The following is a 13,550-nucleotide window of genomic DNA, read 5'->3' as shown; positions in this document are numbered from 1 at the left end:
AATAAAAAAAGAAAATAAATAAATAAAAATATATTAAAAATACAAAAAATTATATATATACAATACAGGCATATACCATATATAATATAATATAATATAATATAATATAAGCAGATACCCATATATATATAATATAGGCAATACCCTTGCCTACCCAAAAGAAAGAACCAATATGTGCTCAATCTCTTGATGTCATTCTAGATGAAACATGTCAACATTCAGACCGATTCAGTAGTTTCTGCCTGGCATTGTGGCAGGGGATATGGTAGGGAAAGATGTTGAGAGCCACCTTCAAGAAGCTAAAACGTAGTCTCTCATGATATTTGTTATGCTCCACAAATAAGTGAAACCATATGATAATTGACTCTCTCTGCTTGACTTATTTCACCCAGCATAATCTCTTCCAGTCCCGTCCATGTTGCTACAAAAGTTGGGTATTCATCCTTTCTGATGGAGGCATAGTACTCCATAGCGTATATGGACCACATCTTCCTTATCCATTCGTCCATTGAAGGGCATCTTGGTTCTTTCCATAGTTTGGTTACCGTGACCACTGCTGCTATAAACATTGGGGTACAGATGGCCCTTCTTTTCAGGACATCTCTATCTTTGGGGTAAATACCCAGTAGTGCAATTGCAGGGTCATAGGGAAGTTCTATTTTTAATTTCTTGAGGAATCTCCACACTGTTCTCCAAAGAGGCTGCAGGGACTCTGAAAAACAATCTGAGGGGTTTGAAGTGGCGGGGGGGTGGGAGGTCGGGGTACCAGGTGGTGGGTATTATAGAGGGCACGGATTACATGGAGCACTGGGTGTGGTGAAAAAATAATGAATACTGTTTTTCTGAAAATAAATAAATCAATTTAATAAAATAAATAAATAAGTAAAATATAAATTAAAAAAAAAAAAGAAGCTAAAACTTAGTTTGAAGAAACCTGCCTGCTTGCTCTTGACTGCGGACCCACACATGCAACCTCAGGTTATCCCAGGAAAACGCCTCTTTCCTGGACCTCAAACATCTCATCATACTTTGGGACCTGCCAAGCAAGGGGGCTCAGGTGCCACTTAGCCTTTAGCTACTGCTTGGCAATTTTCTTTGGAAAAATTGTTGGTAAACACTACTAAATATTGACAATCTCAGTAATTTTTTTTTATTTTTATAAACATATATTTTTATCCCCAGGGGTACAGGTCTGTGAATCACCAGGTTTACACACTTCACAGCACTCACCAAAGCACATACCCTCCCCAATGTCCATAATCCCACCCCCTTCTCCCAAACCCCCTCCCCCCAGCAACCCTCAGTTTGTTTTGTGAGATTAAGAGTCACTTATGGTTTGTCTCCGTAATTTTTTAAACGATTTTTTATTTGTTAATTTGACGGACAGAGATCACAAGTAGGCAGAGAGGAAGGCGGGAGGAGGGGGGAACAGGCTCCCTGCCGAGCAGAGAGCCTGATGTGGGGCTCAATCCCAGGAACCTGTGACCATGACCCGAGCCGAAGGCAGAGGCTTTAATCCAGGCACCCCTGCATTCTCAGTAATTTTATAATCATTTATTCCATGCTGCTTTTCAGGCATTGCTGGTAGTCTATATAGAGGAATGAGCCATCGGTCACTCTTAAGAGGTCAGTTACCCTTACAGGGTAACAGGAATGCAGTGATTGAGGTCCAGTGCCCTATGGCAGAAAGGAGATGGGCAACAGATTTTCTTCATTTTGGTATCCCCAGCAGTGAGCTATGTCAGTGCATATTAACACTCAATAAATATATACTGAATGGAAAAATGAGTGCAGTGGTATGCCACTGAAGAAAGAACATAACTTTGCTAGGGGACATCGATAACTCCTATTTTCCCATGTTGCTATCCTTCATTACATCATATATATCATATCATTAGTGTTTTTGCTAATTCTTTCTTCCAATAGTTAAAATTCTACTCATCCTCCAGGCCCACTCCAGAGTGCAGACTGAGACTGACTTATCTCTGTAATCCCACCATGAATGGATGAATGGAATGATAAGCAAATAGAGGAATGATGGGAGAAGTCATCATGGGAGTGCTCATAACTGTCCCAACAAACTGTGTTCTCCCCTCATTCGGGATGTTTGTGTAGTAGACACGTAAGTGGCAATCTCCACTGCTTCCCCGCTGAGCTAAATCCTACTCACACATCAACTGAGGCATCGTTTCTTTTAGGCAGGCTCCCATCAGACTGCATCTAAGGTTTGCCCCATGCATTATTGCCAGAGGCATCTGTGTAACCATCCCTTTCCATACCTGGTAAACTCTGGAAGACCAGGAACCAACTGCTAGTCACTGTTAAGTTCCCAGTGTCCAGCAAAGTTCATGGCACATAAGAGGTCCTCAAATAAATTAATTTATGATTAAATAAAATTAGTCATGTAAGTATTTCCTTTATATCCTAACATGAGATAAAGCCAACTCTTGAAAAAGCCCACAAAACTTGAATGTTTCTGTGAAATAAGACCTCTTGATTCTGTATTTTATAAATACAGAAAAAAAATGCAGTGTAGTCTCCTCTGGGAAAATTTCTCAAGGAAAAAGGATCTGCAGTCCCTTAGGCCCTTACAGTGTCTCCTTTGTAAGGTACAGAATTTCTGGAAGTTATGGTATTATAATTAGCTCTTATAAGAGGTAAATGGAGGTGGATTTGTTAATGACATATGATATTTTAACAGATATGGAGCCTAATGTTGAGCTCTGGCTGCTGGAAACCAAAGGTAAACCACCATCCTGATTTCCCTCCAAATGAGTAACTTTCACTTGGGGTTTCAAGTAAGACAAGCCAATCTCTAATGTGTTCTCATAGGAGTCCTCCTAGGATTGAGTTCTGCTGGATGACTCATAGAAATCATTCTGCACAGTCATGCTGATAGAAACTCTTCATTGAGCTACAAGAGCACTACACACAGTATTTCTCATTAAGGTGACTCTTCAGGAAGGGTATTATTATTCCCATGCTACGGATGGAGAAACTAAAGCCCAGAGCTTGCTTAAGCTCACTAAGACAGTAACTAATTTACCAAAGATGTTAAATCCTGAGCAGTTCATTGGAAAGCCTTCTCTTCCTATCTACCACTGAGGAAGTTCTCAGAGACAACAGAGACCTGAAGCAGAGATCACATGTCAATGGAGAGGAAATTTAGCTTTGAATGATACAGAGCCAACTATCTTATCTACTGCCTCTGGGGGTAGGGCCTGGTCAATATACCAGAAATACATTATTATAATGGTGAGCACATGGTTATAACAACCTATAGCTTATTTTGCTGAATATTTAGAAAAAAGAATATTCCACCAAAAGACAGTCTTTTCTTTTAATGAGGTTGACTTATAAACTTTTTAAAAGATTTTATTATTGAGATAGGGAGAGAGAGAGGAGGGGAGGGGAAGAGGGAGAGGGAGAGGGAGAGAGAAACCCAAGTGGACTCTGTGCTGAGCATGGAACCCAATGCTGGGCTTGATCTCACTACCCTGAGCTCATGACCTGAGCTGACGCTGAAGAGTTGGTCACTCAACCAACTGGGCCACTGAGGCACCCCCAACTTTTAATTTTGTATTGATTTATGCACATTATCTCACTTGAGGGAAACACAAAACTGTAAAGAAAGATCTTGCCCCATGTATGGATGAAGAACCAGCGCAGAGAGCTCACTGGCTTTGGTGACCCAACCAGGAGGTAAGATGGGTATGGATGAACGCTAGCCACTGTTCCCTACATTCCAGCTGCCACTTGTTCTCCCCTCTGTATGGTATTCTTTCCATCAACTTCAGAAAAATTAAACTTACAAAGGCCAGAGGAAGGTCCCTCTATCATGTGGAATGACTACATCACAGTGACTCCAAGACATTCAACTTGAAGGACGGGATGAAGAAAAGTCTTATGGGTATGATACAGCAATCATTTTCAGGACCTCCAGTGTTTCATAAACACTAAATAAAAGCCTAAGCTTCCCAGACATCTCAACCACAACTGTCATTCTCTTTGCATTAGGGCATCAAGAACAGTCAAATAAATTATTAATGCAGCAGTATTCTCTGAATTGGCACATGTCCCATGGAAAGAATGATGTGCCGTCTGGCAACCGCTCTGTTTTGCAGACGAACACAACATTTCGTCCTGGGAGATACTCATGTTGATTGCACAAGGTGATTTCAAGTTATTTTCCTAAATGGTTTTACAGGGATATTCAGGACAACTATAATAAATCTATTATAGTGTAGCATAATTGTTGTGGACATTAATTTTGAAATTTCCTAGCTCTGATTCCTGTGAAGTCCATGTAGGATCTGGAAATTCAATAGTTTCCTCTGTGTCCCTGGCAATGACATATGGCAGTGGGACTTGAGTTTCAGCCAGTTGCACCTACCTCTCTGTCTCATTCATGATCACACAGATCTTGCTTCACTTAGTTCAAATTTTTATTTTATTATTTTATTATTATTAAAATTATAATAATTTTATAATATAATATTTATTATATACAATATTATGATATTATTTTATTATTATGATTATTTGATCAAATTAAGATGAAGACAATGTGGTACTTTTTGGTAAATTCTCAAACTATTATTGCATAAAGATTAATATAACAAGTGGTTATCCAGGAGTCTCTGGGTGGCTCAGTTGTTAAGCATCTGCCTTCAGCTCAGGTCATGATCCCAGGGTCTTAGGATCGAGTCCCGCATTGGGCTTGCTGCTCACCAGGAAGCCTGCTTCTCCCTTTCCCACCCCCCCTTGGTTGTGCTCCCTCTCTTGCCATCTCTTTCTCTGTCAAATAAATAAATAAAATCTTTAAAAATAAGTGGGTATCCATAGATGTAACATTTTTAAGAGAGCCTTGGATGATAGAACTAATATATCTGTTGAACATAGAATTCCCAAGAGCATATACATTTAGGAGATTATATGTTGATGCCATAACCAATTTTCTATATATTCCTACTATTCCTTTTTGAAAAGTGCCTTCAGATACAAAGATAATCATGAATTTTGAATATCATATGGATAATTTTCATGGGGCAAATCTTTTTTTTTTTTTTTTTTTGAAAGCTGATTTCATTTTAGGGAAATATATAATTTGGGGCCAAGTCTATTTTTAAAATTCTTACAACATCTTAAGTTATAACATCTTATATCCAAAAAACTTCATTTCAGTTTCTTCAAACTGAAAACCCATGACCTTTGATCCGACCCAAATTGGTTTCCCTACTGCATCCCATGTCCTAGGATTGGTATCATGTTCCACAATTTTTTCTGTGTTCTATAATCTCTTCTGAAAATCAGGATGATGTATTAGGAACTACACATGTACAAGATTCTTCCATAAGCTTACTATAATTTGGCATGTCGTGAAAATATTTATTTCAAGTAACTGTTCACAGTTTCAAAAACGGAGGGTCAAAAATGAGACTGTTAATGGCTTTGAGGAACCATGGCCTTGTTCAGAAACACAGATGTCAGTCGAAGTGTCAGAAAAGCACTTGATGACAAATTCTTTTATTTCTTGTAAACAACATTTAATTGGATATGGCAAGCAAGACCAACCTGCTTTGAGCTATAAGTTTAACATAGCTATTTTAGACTCTGGAATCCATGACACAAAACTTGAAGAAAACACTTGAAGTCAGGATGTGTTTGGGGAGGAGAAAAGCTCCATGTAACTCAGACAGTAGGCCTTTCCAATTGGTACCTGTCTTTGGTTTTCCGTCTCCAGGCGTAGCCTGGCCTCCACACACCTCCGCGTCTCCAGGAAGGCTTGGCGCTGGGCCCGGTCTGACAGGTAACTGATGAAGATTCCAGCTGTGTTCATACACATGAATAACACTGCCTGGGCCACAACCTAAAACACATTTGCAAACATAGGCTTGTCAGGTGATTAAAGCAACTGCTGTTTGGAGATGAATAGAAACATAAAGAAAAGATTTCCAAAGTAAATCTTAAGGTAGTAATCCAAACATTTGGTATTAGGTTAAAGGAACCATTTGGGTCTTGGGTGAAATGTCATCCCCTCAGAGAGACCTCTCTTGACCTTCACATCCAATTTAAAGCTTCTCCTACTGCAAGTGTGGATTTGAACTTGAATTAGAAACTTGAGGTTAGATAGGAGCACTTCTCTCTTTCTCACTCTGCCTCACTTCTCCCCCTTCACTAGCTGAAGATTTTAGCCTTCTAGATGGTTGGAGAAGCAGGTCAGAAGAAGGGAAAGGGACTCTAGTAGCCCTTAAAGCTTTTTTTCCAATGATATAAAGGTAAACATGGTAGCAATGAACACAAAGAAAATCTTAGAGAAATAGAAACCATGCACACATTATGGAAGTTCTAGAAGTGGAAAACACAGCACTGAAAATTAAAACAGTCACTGGAGGATAGTAATAGCATAATGTAGATGACAGAAGAAAAAAATCCAATAAACTTAAGTCAATAAACCACGAATAACCTTGAAAGCAGACAGAGAAAATGTTACAGAGGACATGTTCTCCAGTTATGATAATGATTTTCAGGGTAAATAAAAAAGAAAGACATTTCTAAAATACACTGAAATGAGGAGCATCTGGATGGTTCAGTCGGTTGAGCATCTGACTCTTGATTTCAGCTCAGGTCATGATCTCCGGGTTGTGAGACCGAGTACCACATCAGGCTCACACTCAGTGTGGAGTCTGCTTGAGATTATCTCTTTCTCTCTCCCTTTGCCCCTTATCCTGCTCATACTTTCTAAATAAATAATAGGCTTAAAAATAATAAAATACACTAAAAAGAAAAGTTTGCAAGTCAAAACAAAATAAAGCTGGTTTTGGTGTGTAAATTCTATATGAAAGGGAACTGAAGGAAAAAAAATTACTGGTGAAAAATAAGGTCACTATATAATGATAAGAGCTTTAATTTACCATAAAGATCTAAAAATTATGAACTTGAGCACATTTAGCAACATAGCTCAGAATACACAGTGCAAAGTGTGACATAAGTCTGGGCATTATTTATGCATCTGTTATCACAGTGATCTATTTTTTACACAATGTTCAGCAGTTAATAGATCAAATAGATTTTAAAAATCAGCAAAGGCACGGAAGTGACGAGGTGGCCGAGTGGTTAAGGCGATGGACTGCTAAAAATCAGCAAAGCCAGAGATAATTTCAATAGCTTATACAACTAACAAACTTGAAATGGAACATAGTAGCCAGCAACTAGATGGTACAAATTCTTTTAAGGCACATATTGAATATTTATAAAAAGGATTTTGTGATAAAACTTGAAGGTAGCCTCAGCAAATTTCAAAGAACTAGTGTCATATACCTATAGTCAATTACTACAGTAGAAACAATTTACAAAGAAATTTAAAAAGATAAATAAGACAACATCATATGTTTGGAAATTAAAAATATTTCTAAATAACCTATGGATCTAAGAATATATTAAAATGGAAAATAATCATCTGCAAATAATGAAAGTATATTTCTTCCTTTCCAAACTTTATCACTTTTATTTTGTTTTTGTGTTTGTCCTATTGAGATGAATATTTATATGAATAACTATTATATGTTATATGAATAACAACTACATGAATAGTTAAAGAATAATATGAAAATACTACTTAATAAACTTTGGTAGTCCTCACAGAGGAATGTATAGTAATAAATGCTTTTTTTTTTTTTTTAAAAGGCTGAAAATCAAAGCGCTAGCCATTCAACTTAAGGATTTAGCAAAAAACAAAAGGCAGAATAGATCCAAAGTATGAAAAAGGAAAAAAAAAATAATAAACAGGAGCAAAGTAAATAAAAAACAAATACACAAGAAAGACAAATATATCAATAAAGCCAGAAGTTCATTTTCTGAAAAGACTAAAAAAGGATAACAATTCTTATAAGCTTAATTTAAAAGAAAGAGAGAGAGAGAGAGAGAGAGAGAGAGAGAAGGTCCATTTAGGCAAGATTAAGAATAGGAAATGGGACAAAGATTGCAGAAATTAATAGGTAATAAGCATATGTTATGAAGTTTAATGCTACAAAAAATCTGAGATGGAATTGATGTACTTCTCAAAATACATCTTTACCAGAACTGACTCAAAGAAAAAGAGAAAAAGTCAATAAATAGAACCATAATTAAAAATCTTTTCACAAGGAAAAGCAATGAGTCCAGATGCATTCATTGGAGCACTTTATAAATAATTGTGGAAGAAAGAATTTAAATATTTAATGTCTCTTCCAGAGAAGAGAAAATTGCAAACTCAGTTTATAAGGCTGACATAGCCTTGATACCAAAACCAAAATGGTTGGTGGGTAAAGGTGAGTAACTGGTAAATCTCATTCATGAGCAGGGAGAGAAATGCCTACACATGATATTAGCAAATCAAATCCATCAACGTATAGATAAAATAATTCAAGTTGACAACAGGGAATTTCCCCTAGAAATCCAATAATGGTTTAACAATACCAACTCAACTAATGTAATTCACATTTATAGCTTTAAAAAACACTATTAAAACAATTTAAAAAAAACCTATAGTCATTCCACTGACATGAAATAGCATTGATGAAATTCAGTATGTTTTCATTAAAGAAACCTCCTGAGATTAAAAATAAACTTTTAAAATAATTATGTAGAATATGTACAGAAACAAAACAAAAAATACATAAAGCAAACATCCTGCTCAATGGAAAAATGTCAAGAGCATTTGCTTAAAGACCAGAATAGCAGTTACCATCAAATGTATTCAACACCATTTTTGAATGCTAGCCATCTCAATAGGACAAACACAAAAACAAAATAAAAGTGATAAAGTTTGGAAAGGAAGAAATATACTTTCATTATTTGCAGATGATTATCCATGTGGAATATCCAGAAAATCTCCACAGAAAAATGACTAAAATTAATAATAATTTAGCAAAGATGCTGGATATAAAATCAAAATAAAATGTCAATTGCATTTCTGTGCACCGATAACAAACAGAAGAAAATGAATTTAGTGAAGAAAATAATGGAATTTAATTTAAAATAATCAAATAAGACCTACATAGATGGAAGGTTATATACCATGTTATGGATGGGGAAGAATTGTTATAGTAAAATTCTCAAATCTCAGTAGGTATTTTTACCCCCAGTAGAATTTAGATGATTTTAAAATTTATATGGAAGGTCAAAGGGTCAAAAATACGAAGATATTTTTAAAGAACAAAATAGAAGGAGTTGTGGTACCAGATATAGAGACTTATTATACGTTTTTAGCAATCAAAGCATCATGGTATTGATATAGGTATCCAAAAATTGCCCAGTGGATGTCAATAGAGAACCCAGAAACACAAAGGCACAAAGTTGGGCACCAGAGGTCTAAGGAGAAAAGAGGTATTTTTCAACAAAGTGTGTCAGGACAGTTTATTACCCATTTAGAAAATAAAGTGAATTAGCAAGAAAGGAAGAAACATGTGTTGGAGAGGATGTGGAGAAAGGGGAACCATCTTACACTGTTGGTGGGAATGCAAGTTGGTGGAGCCTCTTTGGATAACAGTGTGGAGATTCCTCAAGAAATTAAAAATAGAGCTTCCCTATGACCCTACAATTGCACTACTGGGTATTTACCCCAAAGATACAGATGTAGTGAAAAGAAGGGCCATCTGTACCCCAATGTTTACAGCAGCAATGGCCACGGTCACCAAACTGTGGAAAGAACCAAGATACCCTTCAACAGATGAATGGATAAGGAAGATGTGGTCCATATACACTATGGAGTATTATGCCTCCATCAGAAAGGATGAATACCCAACTTTTGTAGCAACATGGACTGGACTGGAAGAGATTATGCTGAGTGAAATAAGTCAAGCAGAGAGAGTCAATTATCATATGGTTTCACTTATTTGTGGAGCATAACAAATAGCATGGAGGACAAGGGGAGATGGAGAGGAGAAGGGAGTTGAGGGAAATTGGAAGGGGAGGTGAACCATGAGAGACTATGGACTCCGAGAAACAACCTGAGGGTTTTGAAGGGGTGGGGGGTGGGAGGTTGGGGAACCAGGTGGTGGGTATTAGAGAGGGCACAGATTGCATGGAGTGCTGGGTGTGGTGCAAAAACAATAAATATTGTTACACTGAAAATAAATTTAAAAAAAGTTAATAGAATAAAATGGAATACACCACCCATAAATAGACAAAAGAGGGGATGAGTTTTTATTATGATACATATAGCTCAACAATTCAGTGGGAAAAATAGTTGTCAGTAAAGGGATTGGTTGACTATTGGTCAACTACTAGAGAAAAAAGAACAGATTGCATACAGATGCCATTGGGTTAGAGTTACACGTGGAAAATGAGCCACTAAGCACAAAAGCATGACCCAAATCTCAAATTAAAGATAACTAAATTTTTAAATTAAAACACCTGATTATCAATGAAGTAGAAAGCAAATTGGCAACATTTTGCAAAGTTTTACTCATTTCTTTTGACCCTCTGACCCAACTTTTGGTTGTCTATTTTAAGGAAATAATCTGTTCTAGGACCAGAAACTTCTGTTAAGGGATTTTCACTGCAGCTTTCTTATGGGGAGAGAAAGAAAACTGCGTATTTTTATCAGTAAGAAAATGGCTGAATGCATTGGAGGTATGCATCCACAAAAGAACATAAAATCACAAGAAAATATTAAATGGCATGAGCCAATCTGTATGATACTTTAAGTAAAGTGTAATTTTACTTTAATCCAAAACTTTTGAGATTAAATTTAAATTCAGTTTAATCTTAGAAGTTTTTAATTTAAAGCTGTATTAAAACACAAACCTATAAATCAATGTAATCCTCATGTTTAAAATTAAAGGAAATATATATGTGTACACATGTATAAAAGGAAATGCATGTATACACATGTTTGCATGTGTATACTCATGTTTATGTGTAATTGTGTGTGTATATCTGTGTGCACTGAATGAGGACAAACTCATTTGTGAAAATCTAACAAGATGGCACCAGGGAAATAAAAGCGGAGGAGATACAATGGTGCAGAGGTGCTGGAGAACAGAGCCCAGAAACACACACTCCTACACAGACTTGATTCTTAGTTAGTAACTGACTCCCCAAATATCTTTACTGCTGCATTTTGGCATCAGCTAAGTACTTTCCCCCCAAACCCTACATTGTTCAGTTATTGTTCCTTTTTTAAACTAAATTTTATGAAGGAAATACTATTCCATTGTGGCAGCTGCAGATCTGTGGTTCCATGGGGGAGTGGCATGTATAGTGATGAGTCTTTCGGATTGGTCATATTCTGTAATCATCCAAACTACTCAATTCTGCCTAGGTCCCTGTGAGACCTCTCTGTAACCGAGCTCTGCCCTGGAACTGACATGCTCAGTGTGAGATGCTTAAGAAGCACTTGTTGACCAATGCTCTATTTTTCTACATTTATAGATCTGTAAACTTCAATAGATAAGACTTCCTAACCCCTCAGTCCTATTAATTAATGTAACTCTAAAAATTATTTATGGAGCAAGTTCTACATCAGGTATAGTTTTATAAACTGGCAGTGTGCAAAGCAGATAAAGGCCTGGTCTCACTTTAGTGGTGGGAGACAGATAATCGACAAATATACCAAGGAATATTTAGTAAGTGGTGGAGGTATGTGATAAATGCTATGATGAGAAATGTAGCAGCATAAGCAGGATAGAGTAATAATGAGGGGTGGGACTACTCATTTATGGGGAGTTCAGAGATTTCCTCTCTGATATGAAGACCTTTGAGCAAAAACCTGAAAGAAGTGAGTTCATGAGTCATGAGGACATTTGGGAAGAACATTCTAGGCAGAGGGAATAGAAAGTGCAAAGGCTCTGCAGCAGGAGAAGGGAGACACACATTCCACCAAGCATGAAGCCCACTGAGGTTGCAGCAGAGAGGAGTGCATGAGGATGGAGACAAGTTTAGGAGGTGAGCTCTGAAGGCAACAAAGTGTCAGACCTGGTAGTGATGCAGGTATGCCCCTCATTTTGAGAGTTCATGTTATGCCACTTTGTTGTTACAAATGACCTACATTCGCACCTGTTTTTTTCACCTGAAAGAAATCGAAAGAGAATTTTCCCTTTAACCATAAGTAAAAATAGTGTCTAGTATTGGTATGTTACGGAAGCCACAGGCACCCTGAGCAGGGAGATCAGCAACATCCATCTCCTTCCCAGGTACCACACAGCATCCCAGCGGCAATTGCCACAGCTCTGTGTCTGGGAGCACCTGCCCTTCATCTCAACTTACTGTGTGCATCCATTAGCCACACATGCTCTAAGTAGATCAGAAAAGCTTAAGAGGTGATTTTTGGATCTGAGAATGCTAAAAAAGTTTTCCATATAAGTCAGTCTGAATTGCTTCTTGGTTGTCCACCATGTACAGCCTATGAGAAGTTTCACAGGAGCGTCCTACTTTCAGAAAGCAGGGGAAACCTGCAGTGGCTTTTCTCTCTGTGAGATGGGAAGGCACTGGAGAGTTCTGAGATCTGGGTACTCGGATGGATAACCTATCTCCCATGTTGTAAAAGTCATACTTGTTGCTGGAAACAGAGGAGACTGCAGGAAAGGCAAGGCCAGAGTCAAGGAAACAAGTTAGAGGCCTGGGTGTCTGGGTGGCTTAGTTGATTAAGCACCTGCCTTGGGCTCAGGTAATAATCCAAGGATCCTGGGAACAAGCCCCTCATAGGACTCCCTCCTCAGCAAGGAACCTGCTTCTCCCTCTCCCTGTGCCTGCAGCTCTCCTTGCTTATGCTCCCCCTCTCTCTGTCAAATAAATAAGTAAAATCTTAAAAAAAAAAAAAAAAAAAAAGAACAGGGAAAAACCCTCCTTCCACTTGTTTCTGGGTCTCCAGAAGCATCCACTCAAGTGTCAAGTGCTGTTGTATTTGGAAAGTCAGTTCCGGAAACGTGATTCTGTCCCTGGAGATAGTTTTATTTCTAAAATTTAGAAAGAAAATGAAGGAGACATGTATCATTGTCCTTTAAGGATTGATTTGTATTTGGATAATTTCCAATATTTTAATGGAAACCAGAAATTTAAAAGGTGTTACCCTGTAGCTTAATTTATATGAAATGCTGAAAACTAATATTTAAAGGATTTCCACCTTGACTTGTCCTTTGCATTAATGGTGCATTATAAATTTTGGAGGATATGCAGGCTGAAATTGGGAATCGACCTAATAGCAAGTAAAACATTTTTGAGTTCATATTAAGCACAGTGTATCTTATGAAGTAATTTTCATATATGCTCTTCCATAATCTCAATGGGGAAGGAAGTACTGCTTTGTCCAGTGAGGAGGCTGAAGTTCAGAGAGGTTAAGGAACTTGTCTAAGGTTAAACAGCCCTCCTGGGGGGTAGGGCTGGGAACTGAATGCAAGAAGTCTGACTTTGCAGGATCCAAGCAAGGGTTGGCTAGGACCTGAAGGAGACTTTGGATATTCAAAACAAATGGAGCCCTTTCAGGAGACTAGGGTAGAATTTAGCAACGAATACTGCACCACAAATGAGACAGGTTGGATGTTTTGCCACATAGTGGGCATAAGTGAATG

At 37.6% G+C, this 13,550-nt stretch overlaps 1 protein-coding gene across 3 annotated transcripts in view; it reads right to left on the bottom strand.

The window, feature by feature from the left end:
• The window catches only part of ADCY8 (adenylate cyclase 8), a 225,559-nt gene that overhangs the window by 174,552 nt on the left and 37,457 nt on the right, over window positions 1-13,550 (bottom strand). For all 3 annotated transcript variants that reach the window (XM_059165609.1, XM_059165611.1, XM_059165610.1), the window contains exon 2: window positions 5,720-5,869. In XM_059165609.1, coding sequence (XP_059021592.1) covers window positions 5,720-5,869 — 150 coding nt within the window. The remainder of the gene's footprint in view (window positions 1-5,719; window positions 5,870-13,550) is intronic.

This window comes from Mustela lutreola, chromosome 3 (assembly GCF_030435805.1).
Source record: "Mustela lutreola isolate mMusLut2 chromosome 3, mMusLut2.pri, whole genome shotgun sequence".
Taxonomy (NCBI): Eukaryota; Metazoa; Chordata; class Mammalia; order Carnivora; family Mustelidae; genus Mustela; species Mustela lutreola.
This window is presented reverse-complemented; position numbering and strand designations above follow the sequence as displayed.